Here is a 24,868-nt window from a genome sequence, read left to right as displayed (position 1 = left end):
TATTCTGTGCACTGACATGATTTTTTGTAATATAAGGAAAATTATGTGATTGAAAATAATAATGAGAAAAGAGAGAAGAAAGTACTTGATACTCAATGCTTGTATCAACTTTTGTGTCATTGAAATTCAGGCATTTAGCATTAATCCTTTTTGATTCAGTGTTTATTTCATCACACCTGAAAAAACTAGGAGGCTAATAGACAACTAATTAAATATTAAGTCCCCATTCATTCTGCTACACGTCAGTGACTGCTGAATAACAGGAAAGGAGGTGGGAGGGAAGAGATTACGAATAGCTAGTTAATGAAAGCTGTGTCAAGCCAGAAAAGATATTGCTAAAATATTTGTTTATGGCAAGGCAGACATCTCCAGATCAGGTGCACAAAGAGCTGCTTGTATAAGTCCATTTTCAGTGGACTGGGGTCAATGTGAAAAGTGACCCTTGCTTGCTGGGAATTTCAGTGGCAAGCCTTTGCATACAGAGCAGAATAGGTGTGGAGAGATAATCTTTTAATTTTAAGTCTGAGACGGAAGGGAGAGAGGAGTGGTTGCAACGTTAAAACATATTCTGCATTGGTATTGCGGATAAAGAAAAAGCTGTTATACCCGTGCCCTCATTCAACCCTTCTCATAAATCCTTAATGCAAGCATGTAGTTCTGTGTATTTCTGTAACAACTTCCAATGAAACTAGGTGAATTAAATTAGTGTGGATAATGTTTTTCTTTTGATCGATATTTACATGATCTGTTTGGGAAAACTCACTTTCTACTTATTTTCAGCCACATCTGTATCAGATTGTACGGAGGCTGAGGGATCTGTACTTTTGTTTCAATGTATATTGCAACATTTTTATTGCATTCCACAGGTCCTCCAGTAAACGTTACTTGCAATATTTTTATCAACAGTTTTGGATCAGTCACAGAAACCACAATGGTAAGTGCTATGATGCCCTTGGCAAGAGAACAACAATACTTAATATATGTCATGAACACAACCTGTCAATTTTTCTATTTATTGTTCAACTTGCAGGTCCTCCTGTAAATGTTACCTGCAACATATTTATCAACAGCTTTGGTTCAATAGCAGAAACTACAATGGTGAGTGGGACTGGTCATTGAAGCCATCTTGTGAAGGAGTGGGATGTGATGTAGAATAGAGGTGCTCAGGATGTGGGGACATTTACTAAGTTATTAAGCTACTAAAAACCTACCAGCTTAATTGAAATAAAATATCTATAAAATAACTATATAAAGAGCTATATAAATTATTAAACTCAACTACCAGGTCTAAATGTACATATGTAGTGACTGCACCACAGTCTGCAGTGACTGTGATGGCAGCAAATATAGGTGTGTGCAAACCAGCTTTCTCAGTTTTTATTAGCACTGAAGAGGCAGAGTAATGGCTGGAGCTCAGCTGTGGGGCTCCCTGCCAAGTACTCCACATTTTGAGTGGGTCTTACACCACATGCTGAGTTATCTGCTGCTGCAGACTGTGCTGACAGAGCTACCAGAACAGTCTTGCTTAACTTAGCTAAATCTCTGTGAATTGCAGCCACATCAGTAACTGAAGTGAATGCATAACTTGAGTCAAATGACTAAAACATATAGCTATAAGGAGACTTGGTTATTTTGAGGATTAAATTGGTACTAAGAAATGATGGCATCCCAGCTGATTGAAATGTATATTTTGACTGAATTCAAAGAACGCTATCAGTCAAAAAAACAAGGCCAAAATGAAAATGTCAAGAGTTTTAATTCTGATATATATAAAAATAAATAGCTCAATTTTTCATTTAAAGATGAGATATTTCTTTTAAAAATTGCCAACATTTAGGATTAACGAAGTCAAGCTAAAAAAATGGAAATGAAAATTTTAGTCCAACTTTTTTCTTTTTTAGTCTAGAAGTGAATTTTCTTTTCAATATTTGCTAAGAAAAATGAAAAAAAAAAATTCTGAGTCCATTTGAAAAGGTGCTGAGTTTTTTAATCTTCTTTTTCAAACAATTAACAAAAAAGAGAAGTTATTTATTCAAGCATACATACACCTGACTAGTGGGGTTAGTCCAGAGAGAGATTTTTGATGGCTTTCTTATAACAATGTGATAAACCCATAATAATTATCAGGTGCTCATATACAAGAAGCACGTTAAACCCATTCTAGAAAGGATCTAGTGACAAATCCCAGCTTGACTTTGAGCTCTTCAAGTCACCGCTGCCACAGAATAAACTAAAAGTGGGTGCTCTCACCTTCATTGAAATTTTGCAAGAGTTAATTTCATTGCCTCAGGACACTATGGACAGCTATGGACACTTTTGAAGTAATTGCAATGTAGTTTCACAACTCTGTTTTCCGGGGATACCTACACAGTGTCCAGGCCTTTCTGTATTTGCTGAAGCCAGAGGCAATAAAGGTGCTTAGCATCCTGTAGGACCGAGTTCTTGGTAGCTAAAAATGAACTTGCTACCCACAAAAGGACTTAAGGTATACCAAAGAACTGGTTTTTTTATAAAATGGGATAGATACTGCCTTGCGATCTTTGCATTATGAAGGAAGAGCAGATATTTAGCCCAACTTAATTATTTTATTTAATATTCAAATACTTCATTTAAATTCAATTGTAATTCATGCCATCATTTTAGAAAGTGGTGCCTAAGGAATGTAGGAACGCAAATCTTCCGCTCCTAAATATTTTTATTTAAAAACCCACCCTGTTATTTGATGTTTTCTAGAGATAAAGGGCAAGTTATTGCTAGGCAGGTTGCTTTCTTAAATAGTGTGGGAAAGACTCTTCTATAAATATAAGCTATAGCATACAGAGCTATAAAATAAACAGATACATAAATGCTTTAGAGTACATATCTGTAATATTTTAAAAACACGTTAAAAGAAAACTAAAATCAAGTTAAAAATGACAGGAGAAAACATATCTTGATGTAACATAATCATCAACAGATTTAATTTTCAGTTTTTTGGAAAACTTAATTTGTTTTCCTATGTTTAAAGGAGTCTGTGAAGATAGCTATGAATGTAGCCTTTTTTACCCAGCTATGTCTGTTGATCCTAGCATGTAGAGGCATCAGCATAGCGTTAAGTAGCAAAAATCCTGCACGTCACTGGCTTTACAAGATGGCATTCAATGAAAATATTTGCACGACCTAATGCTGATTGCATTAATTAGACTCCTTCATTGCCTTGATTAAATCCCCTCATTGCATTTTACCTTCTATCAAATATGTTAATGTGCACCTTTCCAATGTTCATTAACACATTCTGCTGAAAACAGCCAAACATTCAAGCAGATGAAAACAAAGACTATTGGCTTTCTTATTTTGCTTTGTTCATATCTGCCGAAAGTGTGGAAAGATTTCTCTTAGATGCTGTTCAATGGTTTGATATCGATTTTCTTAATGCTGTCACTTCTTTAATGACTAGTGTGACTAGTTTTAGGATGTTTTAAAACCACCAGAGGCAGACATCAATTACTGTTCCATCTACTTTTCCTTTCTGAAACAGATGTAATCAGTTGGTAAAAATGTTGGCATCCCTTGTGATAAATAATGAGTTTTGTTTGACTCCTAGGATTCATTTTTCCCTATAAAATGCTCTTGATGGCTTTGACATAAAACTAAAAGATTAATTTAAAACCCTGGATTGTAAATTCAATAGAGACATTCCTGTCTCAGAGGACAGGAATGCTTAGTGAAACCATGTATATGTGCTGAAGGGACGTTATAAGAATATAACTTGGACAATCTACAGTAACTCATTGGAAACTTTGGAAAGGAAAACTTGTTTAGAGAAGCTTGGCAAACAGGATTACAGTCCCAGACCTACTAAATTCAGTAAGCCAGGTTCTCGATAACATCAGCAGGAGTAGTTTCTGTTTTCTGATTAGGACGACACCAAGATAAAATTCATCCCTGTGTGAAAAGCCAGCACAACTCTTATGTCCAGTATATTCTTCTAAAAGCTAAACCACTTCATTCAGAAATAAAACAGGATTTTGTGCTGGCTTTCTCCAAATGGATGAACTCCATAGAGTCACCATGAGTTTTGTTCCCAAAAATCTAGGGAAACCAATTGCATATGTATTAGTCTTTCTGCACTATAATGCATGTATGGGACAGTATCACAACTGTTTTTTTTTTTTTCTCCAAAAGAAATGGTTTTCTTCCATATTAGAATGATGTATATTATACCAAAATAAAAATAGTAAAAAAAGGGCCAGATCAGAGTCAAGATGGAATTGTTGGAAATTTTCTTCATTGATTTGCTTGTCTTTCATTTAAGCCCTAACTTGCAAAGAAAGAGAAAAAGGCATTCCTGAGTAACGTCATTGAATAGAGCAGTTATGCCAGTAAGCTCTGTATCTATTTTTGGAAGCATTCACACATGCAGCATTCAGCAGAAAAGTCACTGTACAGCATGACTGCGGTTGGGTATCACAGATGAGTAATCTACGTCAGGCTGGGCAGAGTCCCAAAGAATTCAGATGTTCAGTGTTGCTAATGACGAGGATTTTTTAGCTATCAGCTGTAGGAGAAGTTAAGAGCAGTTTGTACATTGACAGATAATTGTTAATTGCAGAAATGACTAACTGTGAGGACATTATTATTGTCGTTATGCCCTATAATCAATGACTGACACTATGCAGCAGGTTCTCTGTTGGGGTAAATGCATCGAACTCCAGTTGTGTTTTGAGTACTTACGTTAGCAGAAAAATTTGCCGTTCCTTTTAAAATTTTAGGAGCAATAAAGCTTGGCTGTGGCTGGCTGTATGATATTATCTTCCCACTAGAAAAAACATAATTACAAATCAGCTTGTTAGATCCTGATTAATTCACATGTATAGTTTTAACTGCATAAGAGACTCCCACTGAAGGAGTCCCCATTGGGGACACCTTGCGTACTTAGGTACATAGGTAACCAAGTGCTTTTCTGTCACACAGCCTTGAAATAAATGATTAAACCACTACTTTTCAGTTAGCATTCATGTTTAGGATTTGGAGAGAGAGACTAGTGTCTTTGGTAAGCCCCTCCTATGCATGGAAGGCCAGCTAAATCTGCTCTTTGCCTCAGACATCTGACTCAATACCTGGGCAACCAATGCTGTTGGAGGGGAAGATGGGAGGAAGGCTAAGATCTAAGATGACCATCAGTTCAGAGACAGAAAATAGCACTGAAAATGGAGCGGGGCTCCCCAGCACGCCCCTGCCACAGCAGTGCCTGAGGCCAAAGGGACCCAGAGCTTTGCTGAAGCTCTGGGGAGTGAACCTGGTGGCCATGGGTTTGCTGAAAGACCATTTCTCTCTAGATTCCTATAGCAAAAACTAAGTACATCTGTGGATGGAGTCCCTGAATCTTCAGATAAATCTACTAAAACTAGTCAGATGAATATTCCTTTAGTATGTTGGTATTACCCTGATCTTATGGCTTGAGGACAGAGGAAAACTGTTTATCTGAGTTGCCTTGAGCTATCGCTGGCATCGGTGTTACAACTGAGACCGAATCTTCAGGTCCACACTCCTCATTCAGAGCAGTGGTGCTGTCAGAAAGAATTTGTGGAGCAGGTGTACTCATGGTTGTGTAGGAGTGCTTTACTACAGTCCACCCACTTCTACCCTCAGGAACTTGCAAGATACACACTGTAGTCTGCCTGAGCTCCATGTTGTGATACCGTTCTCAAGAGAATTTTTCTTCAGAAGATAGTTACAATGTTAGCACAGGAAAAGTAAATTCAAAATTCTGCACATGATTAGGTCTGACTGTGTAAACACACATCCCTCTCAGCTGCTTATACAGCAAGCATAGCAGAAAAAAAAATAATGATGGTTTTGTGATGTGCATGTTATATTTCCATTTTTATTTCTTATTAAAATATCTATGCACATATATATATGCAAAGCTGATCAGACATAAACAAAGGTTTCAGTGCTGTATTGCTTCTAACAAAGCTTGCAGAGGGAATGCATTTCTAAGTGTATCAGTGTGATGGCTCTGATATATTTATGAAGGTACATATTGAAAAAGATAGTGTAATCCTATTGGTATTGTTTATGATTTTGGTATAATATATATCATCATATGAAAGCTCTTCTATGAATAAGGATTTTTCAGACTGTTTTTTGTTATCTAAATCACCAACTACTGAAGTTTATGAAAGCACATTTATTTTTAGATATTTAAAAAAAAAATACTGATTTGACTGATTTACGATTTCTATATCATGGGGGGAGAAATCCCTCTGCTTTCCATAGACTTCATTGTATATCTTATTTCAAAGAAAAATTAGAGGCGGTTGCACAACTAGTAGCAATTTTATTCTATCAGAGGTTGCTGATGACAGCTCCTGCCTTCTTTTCTGCAGAGTGAAAATAAAGTGCTTTCCTGACTTTATAACTAAAACTGTCCCATATAGACTTACAAGAGACTCTCAGCTTCTAAGACCAAGAAACAAGGGAAAGTATGCTTAGCGTTAGTGTATCCTCACAGCATGTGGTGACATTTCATAAGCTCAGAACTGCAAGTAGCTATTTGATCTTTAACTGTATGAAACACCACCATCATAAAAGTACAGTGGCTTGTGAAAAAAAGATACAGGCTTTTGTAAGTATCATTAATAAATGTGCTATTCTTGAGGCCTCTCTCAGGTCTGTCTTGCTCTGATTAGCAGACATTCCTGTTTTGACTTGCATCTACACAACAGCAAAATGAAAATGATAAAGAAAGCAAGAAAAATCACGTTCCTAGTGAGATTGTAGAGCATCATCCCATAGGGTTCAAAAACTGCATCCGTTTGGATGTCAGAAATACTCTGTCAGGGCAGCAGCACACCTCATCACCAACCTACTGAATGAAGGGTGGGAAACGCTGAAGGTTGGAGGGGCTCGTTCACAGAGTCTGCATATTGGGCAAGCTGCTTTCTGCAGCTCTAATTGGACTGAGAATATTTATTTACATTTCAAGGATGGTAAGTTCTTTAGACTATCCAGTTCAGTGGCCTAACTAAACCCAGGTCAACATATATTTGCCAAGTCGAAAGCACAGTGCTGCCGTTTTAAAGTACTGCTGCTATCATGAAGCAAATCCTAAATGTGAGGGGTTTGTACAGTTGGAAGAATTGTTTGCTAAGATATTCCTTCAGATAATATAATTGATATTATTAATATCAATATTATTAAATATTTTCCTTTTAGAGGAAGAGTAGATGTATTTCTGAGACAGAGTTCACAAGCAAATTAAATGCAGTAATTTCAGGTAAAGATGTTATAATAGCAGGGAAAGCTGGGGGAGATGAAGCTCTTATTTGCTGACTTCAGAAATTCAGGGTAAGGAGAATAAGCATTAGCATCTTTCCCTTCCCTCCAGAGAGTTTAGACCCTAAAAGCTCTTTTCACACTCCCCTTTAACAGCCAGTTCTTGACACAGCGTTAATGTTGGTTCTAAATGAACCTCTAAATAATTGCTGCCTTTCCCAGTTGTGACTAGCAGACCACTGAGCAGAAGAATGCAATTAGAACAATTTTAATGGGATGCAGAGAGGGAGGAGTGAATGAAGGAACATACAGAGAAAAGCATACGGTAGATAAAAAAAGGATACAAACAGTAAATAAGAAGTGCTGATTTAATTTCTTCTATACAAATCTGGCTTCACTGGAATTAGCAACTATTCATGAGTACATTAGAAATAATTGATTTACATATTGGAAGCAATTTATTTAAATTAGTATTTTTACAGAATCTTTGTTGAAATTGTATATATCTAACTGTAATGCTTTTTGACTTTCTAAGTACCTCTGAGTTAATACATGACATTTGAAAGAGGGTTATATTTAATATTGGAGGTTGCAGTTAATATTTTTTTCATCACTGAAGTAATTTTGATTTGGAAAATGTACCAGTTGTGTGTGTTTGGTTCAATGCAGCATTTAGACTGCTTTATTTTCAAATGACAACTCTTATGTTCAAAGGATAACATAAATGTTTGCTGTAACGCTGGTACTGTAGTAAGTCTAAGAGCATAAAGAAAGCTAAAGTGACCTTCCAGTTTTGGTAAGTGGCTTAGTAACCTTTTTACATGGCATTTCTGTAGGACTACAGAGTGAACATTTTTTTGAGACAGCAGTGGAACGACTCACGTCTGGCTTACAGCGAATATCCCGATGATTCCCTGGATTTGGATCCCTCTATGTTGGACTCTATTTGGAAGCCAGATTTATTCTTTGCCAATGAGAAGGGAGCAAACTTCCATGATGTCACGACAGACAACAAGTTGCTGAGGATTTCTAAAACTGGAAAAGTGTTGTACAGTATCAGGTAAACCAGATACCTTTTTTTTTCTTCTCTTCATCCCCATCTTTTCCCTCACTCCTTGTTTTTCTGGATGTAACTAGGCTTAAAGAACATAATGTGCATATTTAATTTTTTGTTGTCCCATGTACAACTGAAATGAGACTTAATCATAGCAGGGTAGAAGGCAATTTTGCCTACGTTCCTTTGCTAAGTATTTACTTTTCACAAAATAGTCTGTAAGTGGCACAGCAGTACTTCTTAGTCTTGTTGGAAACTTAAGGCTGTCTAATACTTTAATGGTATGCCTCAATAATTCCCATTAGCGTTAGCTCAAGTCACTCCTCTTACAAAGAGGGGAAATCAACTCTTCAGTAGTTTGTGGGTGGCAATTTAAAAGTAAAGGGGAATAGTATTTTAAATGACTGCTCAACACCTAAAGTAAAAATACGCTTGAAATGCAATAAACTTGACACGCAAGTCACTGGGCAGTTGGATGTATCTATTCACATTTAAAAATATCTGGGATTACAGAAAGCATTTTTTAATACTAAGTGCATTGAAGTGTGTGTCATGTGACTGGATTTAGGCTGAATTAATAAGCACTGACAAAACATGATTTGGTATGACCAAATGGAATGGGACATATGTAGAGAATCAGAATTGCATTGCACAGGCATAAACAGCAGCAAATAATCTGCAGTATTTATTTGACATTCAGCTTACTGTGCACCATTAATTGCTTAATATAGGTAGTCAAAGATGCAAAACACTGTATTATTGCTCTTACAATTGTTTTAAAAAAAGTAATTACTGTGTTTTATCTGTGCCCGGGAACGTTTCTCAGCTTTTGCCTTTCTTGCATTGTGGAAAGTAAACATGATAGTATTTGTTTAACAGTTTGTTTAGTGAATTTACTCATCTGTAAGGAAGATTAGTTTAGAAGGCAGTTGTTTCTGACTGGGAATTCTGTTTGTGACCTGCATTTTCATTAAGGAATTATTATTGATGCAGGTTCAGGACAGCTGTGTACTTTAGGATGCTAAATAAATAAGTAATAACATGGCACTTCCTCCATTTATTTAATTCTCGTGGAAATTCTTTGATAAGACCCCAGTAATATTTGGATGGATTAAGCAGCGTGGAACGTAAATGTTTATTGAGCAAGGTTTCAAATTGACGTACCTAAACAGTTTGAGAAAAATAATAGGATACAAGGATGAAACTAGCACTAGCAGAGTGATAAATATGCTGTCACTTACAAATATTTCTTCTTTCATCCTGGGAAAGAAATGAATGCATCTGTTTGTTTGAATGACATCAGACACCACCTTATTGGAGGCAACAGTGCAGTTGGGTGCTGTTCTGAATGCAGATGGATAATTTTCCTGACATTCATCCATGCGGGAAAAGCAATATTTTGAGCTGCCATATCACATTTGTAAAATTCCCACACCTAAATGCAAATTAATCTGAAGCAGAGTAAGCAGTATTCCAATGGAGTACTAAGCAAAGCTTGTTGTTTCTCATTTGTATCGCACAGCAGTAATAGAGGCTTACCTGGCACCTCTAACATGGCATATAATTTTGAATAGTACTTTACAGTGAAGAAAACTCCAGAGTACGGAAATCTGAAGTCAGAAGTAGTTAGACAAACTTGTCTTTATTCTCTAGATACTGGGCTGGATGCATCTGTGTGCTGCCAGTCGCTTTTAGTTGTGCTATAGGGAAACAAACAGGAATATTTTAGTGATTGGTTTCAGTACATTGAGAATGTTATAATGCTGCCATTTTCACTACTGCACCAATAGCACTTAGCCTGGCATCATGATATTTAACAATTAGCATTTAGGGTGCTGTAAATGTTTAAAGCACTTTACAAAGATGTCTGAGAAGTAGTGGTGTATGTAGTTACCATATTTCCAAATTTAATAAAATCAAGGACAAGTTAATCTCACATAAATATAAACTGCTTTCTGCATAAAATGAGTTTAGAACTGCTCCCAGTAATTAATGGGTAAGAAGCAAGGTGTGTGTATTAGATGGCAGTTGTATTCCTCTTCCCTGTATACTGCACCAAAAACATGGAAATATGCTACACAGGAGGCACAACTGGCTTATGCTGTTAAGTGCTCTCAGAGGCCAGTCTGCCCTTTCTGAAAAGAATTTGGAAAGTCATCTGGGACTAGATCTCATGGTCTATATTTCACTAAAACAAGACACTTGCTGTAGGTGCTCAGATAAGTCATGGCAGGGTCAGTGAGGGTCTGGCCCGTGTGTGAGCCCCACCACAGTGCTTAGCTCTGGGAACTACCTCATGTCGTGGTAAACATGAGGCTCTTTGTCCTTCTCTCAGCAAGGGATAAGCCATCCTGCATTTACCGGTGATGGTAGGCATGACGTAGATTTCCATCATAGTTTACCTTATAATAATTGGTTATGACGATCATGCTTGCAGATTCCTAGATCTATAATTCTCTGGGAGTTGCTATACAAAATAAAGCCAGAGTTGTTGATGGTTGATGTACCCACCTATAAATCATATAAGTTTAGCAGTCTAAACCTATTTTTAGATATTTGCTGTGTGCTCAAATGACTACCTTGGTATTTGTTTTGATCTCAGATAGCATGCTGTATATGTTATATAGAGCCTGAAGCTCTATAACTGGATAACTGGTCTAAACCTTTGGGTACTGCAAAGAGAGCTAGAACCTTGGGGAGGGAACCCAGCACTACTCAGTACTGCAAATATATGCTATTGCCACTAGAGATGTAACAACAGCTCTTAAAGGTGCATGTATTTTGAGAAGTCAGCAGTTACAGCAAAGTTATATTCAGCAAACGACTACACTTTAGTCAAGATCAGTCTCAGTTGCACTCTTCGAGCTGCAAAAGAGTTCAATAGCTATAACTTTTATTTTAAAGCCCTCTGCAGAAAGGAGTCAACAAGAGGAGTTTATTATAGCAGTGGTCAATACAATTAGCTTAAGTTGTATGTATTTTGTATGCTGAAAAAAAAAGAGAGAGTTAAAATCAGAACCCACATAACGTCACCCTCCAGATGCCTGTGACTCATCGTCTCCCAACCCTTGAATGATCTCTGCATGGATTGGATTTTGTATCAGGCTATGCACTTGGAAAGAGTGGCAGCGCTGTGTGATGATACCGAGAATCCTGTTCCTGGCAGTCATATTCTGTATGACACATGGATTTTGCATTGTATACACTGCTGCACTGATTTTATGTTCCAGGGGCAAGGATGGTACTTCCCTGGCCCATTGTGGACACCTGGGACATCAGGAAAATGTTAAATAACCTCACAAGAGGCTTCACATTCCCTCTGAGCCACCCATCTGTGCTACCTGATTCCCACAAACTCATTTCAGGCTGCCAGCCAGCTCAGAATATTAGCATCTGCCAAAAGGCTTATTATAGCAAAGTGATAGAAAGTGGAGTGTTTTTATTTAAGGTTTGGGGTTTTTTTCTGCATTAATTGCCTCCCACTCCTTTTAATATTTTCAGTACATCTCAGCCATATGAGCTTGATGCAGAGGATGATATAACTCAACTGTAATATTGATCCACGGCATCAAACCTAGAATATATTGGTCAGGAAGGTAAAGGGGCTGTAACTCCTTTTTTTTACCTGCTGCTCCAGAAAACACTCCCAATTGCCTGATAACACTGTAGAGCTGTGCTCTGAAACGTAGTGCCAGTGCATGTAGCTAGAAAGAGTTACAAAGCAGATTATTTCATATTTTTAAAATATGCAAAGGTTTTAGAAGGTGTTGCATAATTTGGCAAGAGAGCCACTTGGAATTCTAGGGAGGAGATTTCTGCAAATTCACAAATTACATTTCTCCCCCCATTTTTGCTATTCCTGTTCAAAGAGCAATGAAATACCTAGGAAGAACTTCCTCAAGTCTTTCAAAACATCTGTTTTTCTGTCTTTGTTTATCTGCAAGAAATGTTACAGTTATATAGACAATTAGTTCTTCATGGTTTCAACTCTTGATCTAGATTTAATTGTTAAATGTTATTATGGATGAAGGCAGAGTGTCTGCTAGAGAGCAGTACTGTGCTGTTAGGGCACCATGAAACAGAGAAAATTCAAGCTATTAGATTGCTCTCTATTTGTGCAGCTGTTCTGGGAGTGATTACTAGCCCCTCCGTTAGGCAACAAGTAGCTGACAGGATGAGTTGGCACATCCAAAAACCCTTGCCTGCTTATGCAATGAAAGAGAAGTATCTGTGAAAACAGCACATTTATTTGCATAATTTACATTTTAATGACACAAAATTAGTTGCTTTTTCACTTCATAAAGCATTTAAAGCAAAGTAGGGATATGGACATTACACCTGAACATGTAACTGCCTCACTTCTTCCTCTAATGCTGTACATGTCTCCAGCTGACACACGAGAACACTGGAGGTGAGGTAAATACAAACACAACAGAAGAGCTACTTAGGCTGAAGGACAATGCTGCCAGGAGAACAAATGGCTCTGAACTGGTCATAATTAAGCTTAAAGTGGAAGTTATAAAGTTTCCAGCCATATACACCTTGAATTCCTAGAACAATATTCCAACAGAAATAAGGGGGGAGGGGGGAGGACAGGGAATGGAACTAGATATCATTAAATGAACCTTGATCATATTTGAAAGGGATTAGATGCTGTGGCTATGTGTGATAGCAGATGATCAGATCTGATGGCCCAAGATCTTATTTTTTTAGCCCTATATTCCTGTGTCTCAAATAAAAAGGAAGACTTTGTTCTAAGTAAAAAAGTGGGAAATGCTGTTGGAGACCAATTTGTACACATAAAGTTGTTCTTGGCTGACAGGATCAACAAATATTGGCAGGTGGTTACTTCTGGATATCTACGTCAATGGGATAGTTGCAGAGCCAAAGCACATGTCTGTGTACCTGCTTTCCTTATGGGTAATGGCAATGCCTGTCCTTGATTGCTAGTGACAAATCACTCCATTTACCCATTGAACTTGCACTGGAGCAGTTAAAGGTTAGGTGTAAAATTATGTAGGTGTGGGAGCCCTTTCTAAATGGTACAGAAAAGCATGTTTTCCTGGAACATGCTCCCAGGGATGAAGGTCTTTTGCCAATTGCATTGCAATACATGGCTTAGAATAGAGATGTCATCAAGCCAGGAGGAAAGCAATACCATACTAAACACACACTGTAGGAAAATTAAGATAGAAAATGGCAGAGGAGAAAGGAGAGATGAAATACTGTTCTTCATGGAAAGGAAACAGGTGGTTACAGAATTTAACTGTTACATGAAATCATACTTGAATTTAATTTCATAGATTTGCTTGAGCAATAATTGGAAAATCATTTGCTGGCAGCTCATGGGCTGGCATTGTGTATCTACAGACAATGATTGCATTACAATGAGAAGTGGGATGCCTGTAATGAGAAATCCACCACCCTGCTCCGTGCCAGCTGTTGTGTTGTTAAGCAGCACATGAAGCAAAGCAAAGCACTGGAGGGAGCACGAACACGCTCATAAACAGCAGTTTGTGAAACTCCAGCCTACATCTAGCATTTTGCCATAGCAGAGAAGGCGCCACGTCTCCTCTAAGCTCAACTTCAGCCTGTTCCCATCTGACAGAAATGAAGCTGGAAAACATGACAATTATTAGAGAGGAATTCCAGGACTCCTCAAAAATAAGGGAAAAAGCAGACAGTTTGGCTGTTCCATTTAATAGGACAAAGCTTGTAGACTGTGAAAATTACCAGAATTTACATTCAAAATGATGAGTCAGGTCCCTGAAAAAATAATGAGATGGACTACAAAATGAAAAACCCTTTAAAAGAAGAACGTCACTGGGAATATTTTTTTTGGCCTTCTGATATATGAACAGTGCGTGTCCTTCTTTCAGGCACAGATCACCCAAGAGAGGGGGCTGGGAGGAATATAAGGAGATTTTAGATTCTCCTCCCTGTTTCAGTGCCACTAGTCTGAATGGCATTTGCTCCTGTGTCATGCGATGCTGTCATGGTTGCTGTGCAACTCCATCTCTCCTGCCAGTTTAATGGGGAACTTTGTCTGCTTCTGCTTAGGCGATATTTTAATGTTATTTCAGCAGCTATAAGGATCAGGAATTTAATCTTCCAAAGAAAAATGTACCGCTAAGTATACTTCTACCTTTATTGTCAGCTTGGACCTTTAAGAAAAATACCAGAAATATTGCAATTTATGATAGCATTGTCAGAATTGGCAATACTGAAAAAAAAATCCCACTTGTCTCAATAAACCCAACACTGTGGGCTTTGCACAGGTATAAGACTTTTCATAAAAATGGCACATAGCCAATGTTAGCAGTGGCTGTGCATGTACTACTTGTGTTCTGGTATTTGCAGCACAAAATCCTAGGTTGTGAAGTCTTCTGTCCCAACAGCTGAGCTGCAGATGGGTGTAGCTTGAAAGAATGAAGGGATAAAATAGAAACAAAATGTTATTTTTGATACCATGCCCATTCATGGTGAGGCATTTGTTGCTATTCATGCTTATGAGGAGATAATCATGCTTTTTTTGGAGATGGAATGGACTTGTACCCTTATCTCCAGGACTATTTAAATTTCCAACAGTACTTCTATACTTAATAAGACTGACCCTAGTTATTTCTCATTAGAAAAAACTGTGTGAGGAGGCTGTTGTTCTGTAGCCCACTCACAAACCACCCCACTTGCAGGATAATTAATGAAAATGATATTCCCCTTGTCGTCAGACACCTCTTATTGTGATCCGCAGGGCCTTTCTCATGTGGGATCAGTGTCCTCCTCCTCCGGGGTGAGAGTTATCACTCAGATCAAGGAAAGTTTTGGGTGAGTCACAACACATCAGGCTAAGATGTGATAGCTGCTTATAAAGAAGTGGGATAGAATACAATTTAATGTTTGCTGCAGATTAGGCAATAAGTTAAATCCCAGCTAAAATTAGATATACTCTTAAATGTATAAAAAAAAAATTCTTGGATTATGTAATGTGTAAACCCAATTCCCTAAGAATTTGATACTAGCAGTTCTTTACTTCAGTTTTGTGCTGCAGACCATTCACAAGCAGTCTGTATGTGTAGTATGCTGAAGCGTTTTTGTAGCATGAGATTATCAGAGAAGTGGCATGATGGCGATGAGCATCAGCATTCAAAACCTCTAAGAGAAAGAAGGAGATTGGAGATGATCTTGAGAATAATCTGTTTACAAGCATTTTACTCCTATTGAATCTTTTTGTATTAAGCACCATTCCACTGATGGTGCTGCTTTGAGGATTAGGTGTCAGCGAGCGGACTGGCCTCAAGGCTTAATACCCTAAAGAGAGGTGGGGGTGGGATTTGGCAGGAACTGGAGCAAAAGAGAGGACAATGGGAAAGGGAGGGGGAAAGTGTAGGAGGACAGACTAGGATGCAGAGGAAAGAGGCTGGGCTCTGGGTCACGTAGGTGTCTCTGGGAGAGATGTAGGGTAGATGGGCAGACATAGGAGGAGATGGGGAAAGTATGCCCAGGGCCAGAGAAAGGACAGGACGAGGGCAGGAATGGGTGGAGGATGAATGGGAAGCACGGTGTCTCAGCCCCGCCGCTGAGCTCAGGACTCGATTGCACTGGATGTAAATACCTCTGAGCTCCCTCAGCTACACATGTGTGTCATCCCCTGCTGCTGGCTTTTCCTTGGAGGACGATGGCTGGCTACAGCTGCTACGTTTAGGGCAGTGGTAGTGCCTGTGCTGAGCTCTGCTGCTGGCCCGTCTGAGGGCACATCTGCTTCCATTTGGAGAAAACACTGCTGTTGCAAAACAACGTGTTCAGGTGTTAACGATCACCAGCATGAAGGTTTCTGGTTAATAACATGTTGTCAGGCTATTTATTTTTTCCCATGGGATGCCTTATTCTGGCTTCTGTAACAAAGGAAGCCACAGTCTGCAGGACTTTTGCCTTCTTGCCTGCATAAGTGGGAAATGCAGACCTCTGAATGACGCTGTAAGGGGGTTTCTGGGGTGACCAGAAACGACAGATGTTGAGCTGAGGTGAAGAGAGACAGACCCACATCCCAAGTCTGAATGATTTCTCAGGACATTTTGCTGAAACCTGGGGATGAAAGAGGGGGGGGTTGAATGAAATGCTGAATGAAGAAATCCCAGCAGTGCCCATTGCACTTTGAAGGCATTTAAAGTATCAGCAGATGCTGCTCAAAAGGACTTACCTAGCGTATGAGGGAAGAGGGTCCAAAGTTTAAGACATGCTGCCCTAGAGCACTTGGATTACAGCCCTGCCTCTGCCACAGCGTTGCTCGGTAATATTATTGATTTATTTTTTTATTATTTTTGTCATAGTGCCGGCTACTTGCTCATTCTTTGTTTTCTGGCTCTGATTCTGCATTTTGTTCTGTTCTTACTCTATTTGCACTATTCCAGGGCTTGATTTTTCCTTGATTGCAGGATGGGTGATTGAGTGGGGAGGGAAAGAAGAGAGCAACTTTGCCTCTCCTCTGGAACAGCTTGCTGGCCTTGATGTTGTGCCTGAAGTGCTGGGGCACTGGAGATGTGACTCTCTCCTGTAATATATCCTAAAATATAACGTGGCCAACCCCAGAGCTCTCCATAAGTGACCTCTGCAACCTGAGCCTGGATAACAGGGTGTAAAGGGTGCTCAGGTAACTGAAGACAAAATAAAGTCCTTCATCAGCTGCTTCTCCTTTCAGCTTTACACAGATTGTTCATAAAACATTTCCCATCAGTGTTTTATGGTGCTACATCACCAAATCTGTTGTTTATGCATCTCAAATACCTTGGTGGCGAGATGCCTGAAAAAAAAAAAATTGTTCTGTAGCAGTTTCTTCTGGTTTATTAATGATTAAAGTATTCAACAATGTAATCACCAGTTAAACTTGCACTTTGCACCAAATCTCATGGGACCCTTCTTGAATTTGCCAAGTGTGAGACATTCACTTTTCTGAAACATTTGCTGTCAATGAAACTGTTATTATAGGCAATGTGGGTAGCTATATCTGCCTAACACTTTCCATTTCTGATCCTGTTTCCTTATTAATGTAAATATACAAGTAGTGACATGGCACCTGGGTTTGGAAACACTTGCAGGATCATATTTTTACTGAAAAAGAGTCAAGTGCTATAAATTGACCCACTACCATGGACTTCACTGGAGCTACTTCAGACTCCAGCAGCTGAACATTTAGCATGTAGTAATCTTGTTGAAAATCAATGGATTTGTGGACGATACAAGGCAATAAACATTGGGTTCAACACTTGCATTACTCCTAGTAAAAGGGATTACAGAGGCAAAAATGTTAGCTATGAATGGCTACTCTGCTGAGATGAACAAGTAGAGGTAAAGCTATAAGGACATGATCTCTCAAGCTAGCCTCATCAATACAGTGAATAGAAATTTTCCATTTGTCAGGGTGAGCAGAGAATAATTTAGTCTTCATGAAAGACACCATTGGTTAGGAAGAGAAAGAAGAGATGTCAACCTTTGTGTGAACCAACATAATGAGCATTTTCTCAGCTCACCTCTAGAAAAAAAAAAAAATTGATATATCTACCTAACATCAGTGGAGATAGATCAGTTTATCCCTGGGAGGCTTGAAAGCTGCAACTGGATGTATTCGTTTTCTCGTGAGTTTGTTATTAGACTAATAAAAGAGACCCCCCCTGCCCATGTATGTAGTCAAACCCCCAGATCCTTTGAGAGAGAAAGGGATGAAGGGGGAAGGAAGCATAGTCAGTGTGCAATCCACACAGTAAAATCTGAGGGATGGATAGGCCATGCCTACTTCAATGAATACAAACAAATGACATTTAGAAAGGCTGCATTTGTGTAAAGGCATGTTTGAAATGAACTTAAAACATCTAAGCGATATTTAGAAGATGACTGAAAAGAAGGAAGAGAGTTTGATATATCAACATTTCAGGAAAAAAGGCAGAAGCAGTCTTTTGTTAATACTGGAGATTAGCAATTTAAATACTCAATCTTTAATCCAGGAAATTACCTAGTAAAAATGAGACTAGTTAACATTTGCAGAGCACTTAAAATATCTAAATGAGTAAAGGGCAGATTTTCAATGACATTTATGTGTCATATATATAGATATACTTTTTTCTCTAGGGGACTAATTTTTTTTTAATGCTTATGCTATTTGCTCCCAAAGGTAAAATGGGAGTTTATTTACTATGGTGGTGTTGAGAGGACTATTGGGGGCTTTTCTTCATCTCAGTGCCTTTCACTGTCACAGACAACCGATCTCTAATTTCCTGATATTATCATCTTCTACACTGAAGACTGTGTCAAGAGGAAAATAACGTGACTTTGTCTAGGTAGCCCACGAGTAGGCAAAAGCAGAGGTGTTGAATGTGATTTTTGATCAGGCTGAGACACTTTTGATCTCAGTTACCTAAATATCATCTTCTTGTCATAGTGATTTGATGGCCGGACAGTAGGACTAGAAGTCAGGTCATCCCAAAAAATTCACATGATGAAGAAATAGACTGAAAGACTTTGAATCAGCTGTATGTGGTGAGAAGCACAAAATCACCACAGGAGACAGAGCTAAGCGAAGTATTTCTCCATACAGATCACATTTGTCTGTGGGACAACATACTTTCAAGGTTAGCAGCTGGCCCGTGGATTCACTGGCATAAGTAAAAAGTTATTCTTATTGTACTGTGTTAATGTCTCAGTGTACCTTCAAATCAGACAATCTAGTTCTTGTCCTTGATGGTGAATGGGCACAGAGGTTTTTGTTTATTTGCTTTCTTTGTGTCAAAGTGTTTTTTGTGCTGAAGGTAATCTGAAATAAAAATGTACTCTTTTTATATGACTTAACCCAAAATCTTAACAATTCTTCTGTTTTTCAAAGCAGCTAGTTGTTTGTAATTACATCATCCCAGTGTCTTGGTTTGTTAAAAATGGTTTCTTCTCCCCACACAAACAAGAAAAGAAATAAAGCAGAGGAGAAGTCTTGAAACAGATTTCAATCAAATGTGAAGAAGTAAACTGAACTAAAAAAAAAAAAAAGAAGAAAGAAAGAAACATTAAGAATATTCCCATCCAAGTAAAATTATGCTTTATATGGGACAATAACAACTTAAAAATTAAAAGAGAAATTTATTTTGTATGATAATGTTCCTTTAGGCTTACTTTCTTCTGACTGTGCTCTTTATCTTTTAATGCTACGTGATTCTAGCTTTTACTGTATGGTGGTTTTTTTCTTTCTTTTAATGGCTAAGCAGTAAGAATGAAGGATTGAAAATGGGCTTCATACACAACAAAAGCACTTTCTGTTGAAAAAACCCTGTGGTTATTGTTTCCTTCCTTTGCTTTTCCAAAACAAAGCTTAAAAATGTGTGTCACATGATTCGGTCATTTCAGCTTTTGCATCATTTGGGTTCAGTATTATACATAAAACATTCACTGGTACATTAGTGGAGAGCATTTCTTGCTATCTTGATGTTGTCTTCTCTGTCTCTGTTCTGCTCAACCAACGCAGCCAGTGAGCGCCTGGTTTGCTTACCTGCTCTGTCTTCACAGCGATTAGGTCCTTAAAAGCTCAGAGGGGAGAGTGAGTCCAACCTCTGAGGTGTTAAGATTTGGTCTTGATCCTTTAAACTCTAAATAGGGGGCTTTGGATAAAACCTGTAGATTTCTAACAATAGCTTCTTTTTTTTTTCCCCTCCAATTTTAGGCTTACTTTAACCTTATCCTGTCCCATGGACTTGAAGAATTTTCCTATGGATGTACAGACATGTACAATGCAGCTAGAGAGCTGTGAGTGTCCAATTGCTCTATCTAGCGAAGACAAGATTTTACCGTAACATTCGATGGTTAGATAGTATCTACATTGTCGTATTTGTGTGGTGAGACTCAATATTCCTATTTTGTAAGGGAAAATCATGGAGGAACAGTGCTTTAACTGTCCGTCACCGTACTGTGCAGGTCACCTGTCTCTGTGCTGTTCCTGCTCCCTTCCCTTTCCCCCTCCCGGGGCACATCACCTCACCCATCAGGGCTGCATCACTCCCAGGGATAAGCACAGCGATGCTGTGCAGGAGAAATTAAATCTCAGGAAAGTAAGAGCAATTAGTACACAGCCAAGGATTAACTATGTCTGATCAAGACATGCTATGGTCTTTTGAAAAATGGAAGGAACATACCTGATGAAGCAGAGGTCCTGTAGGTACGCTTATGCTAGTAAGCTAAATATGACCAAGGCGCGGACTTGGGTACCGGCACACACTCATCTGTACCGCATAGCTGTCAGCACACAGCTTGTTTAATTTACCCATAAATATGTAGCCATTGCAGTCAAAAAGAGACTTCAGTGAGTTGAAGCCTCTCTCTTTCTCCTCCGCACCTCTCAGTGGTAGGTTCACAGGTTTACAAAAGCTGCAGTTTTCTTTTCGGTAAGAGCCCAACATTCTGCAGTCTAGAAATCCTTATTTTGTTGGTGCCCACCAACTACATCATCAAAGAATAATGAAAATAAAGCAAAATGCAGGCTGAGACATAGGCACAGAGAAATGTCATTTCAGTTGTAAACAGTATCTTTGATGGGCCAGCAAAATTAATTTTTAGTGGCAAACCAGGGCAGTATTTCAGAATATAACGGTGTTACTTGTTGCTCTTAATAGAGTAATAGTGCAGTAATAGTAACTGATAACTAACAGCAATAGTGCTGTTGTTAATCAGACAGTTTAAAAATACAACTGAGATAGTATGTATTGTAATAAAAGACATGCTTCTCAGACAATAATATTTGCTTTTGGTGTTTTCTAGCCATCTAACAAACTCTGATTTCTTTATTGTAGTTGGCTACACTATGAATGATCTGATATTTGAGTGGCTAAGTGATGGACCGGTGCAAGTTGCAGAGGGTTTAACCTTGCCACAGTTTATTTTGAAAGAAGATAAAGAACTTGGTTATTGCACAAAACATTACAACACTGGTGAGCGTTATTCTATTTTTTTCTATTAATTGCTCTAATGGTATCTATTGTCAATTTGTAAGGGGAAAAGATGGGTAAAATTAAAAAAAAAAATTGAAATTAAAATTTGATTCAGCCGCACTTTTAAATCTGAAAAAATGAAATTTTCTCCCTTTTATTTTTGTTAGTTTGAAAGATTTGGTTTCCAAATTTCCTTTAATTTCATTAAAGATATTCTAATATACATATTCTAGTATCCTTAAAATCCTTAAGAAATTTAAAATCTTAAAAAACTGATTAAAAAACTAGTTGCTTTGATTTCCTTATAATGGAAAATTTTTAACAAACTGAATCTTTTCTTAAATATTGATTCAGCACTTCTAAAGTACTGATTTTTCTGAATTTGATTTATTTCTCCAGCATATGAAAGTGCCAATGAGGAAAAATATCAAATTTTCACCAGCATTTATGTGTGGTCTAATTTATGAAATGTAGTATTTGAAAAGACAATGCTTTCATTGCTGATGTGAATAGTGTACAGACATGAAATGTTGGGAAATTAAAAGTTTGCTTAATACTGTAATCTTTTTCCTATATTTGTTATTTTGAAGTTTCAAATGCTGTGTTTTCTATCTTTAGCTTTACAGAGCAGAGAGAACTCTGTTAAAATTTGGATTTAGCTGCTTGGAGTTTATTTAATAGGGACAGCATTTAGAGAATGGTTTGCTGGGTGCTCGCTGGGATTAGATATAATCCCTCTCATCTAAAATAGCTTTTTCATCATTTCAGCGTAAGAGCCAATCTGGTTGCATCAAATACATTTGTTTCACTCTGTGAAATAACACAACATGGCTCTGCCAAAAATAAGTCACATTCATTTTTTATGAAAAGAAAATCATTGTTTTCAATTTTTACAAATACAGCTTCTCCTTTTGGGGCCCAAAGTGCCAAGGAAGGAAAACTTTGTGATTCCACAGTCCAAGACCCGTGGAAAGGGGGACTGCTGTGACTTCTCATCTTTTCTCACACTTAAAGGGGATAGTCGAGAGTAAATTCCAATAGACAGAGCTTACCCATTTGTAATTTGGCTGGTACAAAGTTTAGCCATTTCCCAGCACATAACTCTGAATAAGTGAGTTCATCTGCTTTTCTAATTACTGTCAGATAACTGTTTTGCAGGGTCAAACACAGAAAGTAAGAGAGGGGGGAGAGCATGAGCAATAGCTTCCTTCTATCCCCACTAAGATTTCCCACAAAAAATAAAAATGCCAATTAGTAGCTCCCATTACATGTAGTTAAACAAAATGAATGTCTAATTACCAAAAGTTAAAAGTGTGCGGCCTGGCCAGGGGAACTGAAAAGCAGTATTCAAGGAAAAGAAAACTCTGCCTACAGGCACCCACATTGCTGTCTTCTCTGTAGCATGCTCCTTCAGGTTTGCTGTGAAATTCAAATGTGGATCAAAGCTGTATTATTCAGCCTTCTCCTCCTACCCACACTGCAAGGCGCTCTGTCCAGGTTGCACCGCAGGAATCTGGAGAGCTACTCTCAGATTGGGCTATTCTAATGCCATTGCTGCCGCATGTGGCCACCCCACACCTTTTGAGTTCCCTTCTGTACGGGCAGACTGGTCAGGATCAGTCGCTATCCAGGTCTCAGAGTCTGTCTTCAGGGTCACAGGTCAGGCAACTCAACAGGTCAGGCTGCTCATATATGAGCTTCTGTCCTGCCAAAAAGATATTATTCCGTTCTTCTCCCCCCCTCTCTTTGCCAAACAGCCTCTGCATTGTCCTTTGTGCCCACTCTCGTACCTTGCCATCCAGCTGTCTAGACTAGCAAAAAAATACGCATGCATCACAAAAAGGAGCAAAAAATCTCATTTCGCCTGAAAGGATGAACAAGGAACAATGCATCTTCATGCATTTCACCAATCAAGACAAAAGGGGTCCTTTGAAACCATTAGCATGACATCTCAGGAAGGACAGACATTTTTGTACTTGGATTAGTCTGCCTCGAGTGAGAGCCTTCGCAGTACCTAAAGCACAGTCAGGATACACAGTAATTTGGAGCGCAACACAGAGTGACTGCATTAGTAGCTGATGAACTGTTGCAGCTCAGGACTCTGCATCCCCCGCTGCATGACTAGCTCCCCTGTCAGGCAATCCTAAACTTCTGTCCTCTGCTACCCCTGTGGGGCAGCTATTGTTTGAAGAATCACTCACCTCCCACAAGAGGTGGTTGTGGGTTTCCTGGAGTTAGACTTTTGACAAAATTCAAAGTAGGCTTTGCGTTGATTCTGCTGTGAGAAACAATCCACAGACACAAGTAAATGACATGACCAGAATGAGAAGGGGTGTGATCTACCATAGGACTGCAAGACTTTTACAATTTGTCTGTTTAAGTATGTTTGCTTAATCTTATGTAATTAACAGAGCAAAACGCTGTCCCGTTTTAATACAAAACATTATATTTGACTAAAGTAAAATCTTATTAAAATTTGAGGAAAGGAACATTACATTATATTTTTCAGAGGTGAAACAACCATGCTAATATTCGTTTTCTGTTAATATGAGTCAGGGGTCCCATGCATCTCCCAAGCTAGAGTGCAACAAATGGCTGACTCGCATTTGTGTATCAGGACCAGCTTATACTATTAGGTTAGGAAACAGGCCACGCATCTAACTTATGTTCAGAAAACAAGATAAAAATGTGCAAAAAACATTTATGAAAGTAATTTCGTGTTCTAGGAAAGTTTACATGCATTGAAGTCAAGTTTCATTTGGAGCGTCAGATGGGATACTATTTAATCCAGATGTACATTCCTAGCCTGCTGATTGTCATTTTGTCCTGGGTTTCTTTCTGGATCAACATGGATGCTGCTCCAGCTAGAGTCGCACTGGGTATCACTACAGTTTTGACAATGACCACGCAAAGTTCAGGATCAAGAGCTTCCCTCCCAAAAGTAAGGAAATAATTTTGTACCACCTATTTGTTATTAAGAAGAAATATTTGTACTAATTCTGAAGTTTCTGAAAGATCTGTGTAAATATGCATCTGATAAGAATACAGGAGAAAGTGGTAGCAGTGTGGTGTTAAACTGTTGCAATACCCTTGCATTTGGTCTGCTGGCTGGCAGGATGGCTGGAGGGTTCAAAGGTATGGATTTTTAATGACTTTTTACTAGTTTTGACACTTAGTTTTCAGCATTTAGAAGCCAGATTTTTCTGAAGTATTTAGGTACCTGGCTGGATTTCTGAAAGCACTTTCATGAAAATTGGACATTCTATGTGACCGGGGACTTTATAAACTCTGTCTGGTCTTTTCTGGACTGTTAGACTCTCAAATATCTTGATGTTTCTAGATATGGCACTTAGTCTAATGGATATATAAATGTACATAAATATATATATGTATATGTGAAATACATATACATAACATGTATACACCTAGAAGGTTTCTCTGGAGAACCTTTTCAGAGAGTAACTGCTGATGTCTTTGCTTCACAGCAGAATTTGTCCATGTTCTGATTCAAGTGTCGCCTGCAGACCTCCATCCTGTCTACGCACAAAAATATCCTCTCACTCAAACTTTATGGTCTTTTTAATCCAGGCCAGATGCA

At 38.4% G+C, this 24,868-nt stretch overlaps 1 protein-coding gene across 4 annotated transcripts in view; it reads left to right on the top strand.

The window, feature by feature from the left end:
- Nucleotides 1-24,868, top strand: part of GLRA2 (glycine receptor alpha 2) — a 129,269-nt gene that overhangs the window by 21,707 nt on the left and 82,694 nt on the right. For 2 of the 4 annotated variants that reach the window (XM_076357257.1, XM_076357250.1), the window contains exons 3-7: nucleotides 867-934; nucleotides 8,097-8,320; nucleotides 20,010-20,092; nucleotides 21,133-21,270; nucleotides 23,997-24,211. In XM_076357257.1, the coding sequence (XP_076213372.1) occupies nucleotides 867-934; nucleotides 8,097-8,320; nucleotides 20,010-20,092; nucleotides 21,133-21,270; nucleotides 23,997-24,211 (728 nt within the window). Of the gene's footprint in view, nucleotides 1-866; nucleotides 935-1,030; nucleotides 1,099-8,096; nucleotides 8,321-20,009; nucleotides 20,093-21,132; nucleotides 21,271-23,996; nucleotides 24,212-24,868 lie in introns of all 4 variants that reach the window. The other 2 variants (XM_076357267.1, XM_076357276.1) reach the window with 2 other exon arrangements.

This window comes from Aptenodytes patagonicus, chromosome 1 (assembly GCF_965638725.1).
Source record: "Aptenodytes patagonicus chromosome 1, bAptPat1.pri.cur, whole genome shotgun sequence".
Lineage (NCBI taxonomy): Eukaryota > Metazoa > Chordata > Aves > Sphenisciformes > Spheniscidae > Aptenodytes > Aptenodytes patagonicus.
This window is presented reverse-complemented; position numbering and strand designations above follow the sequence as displayed.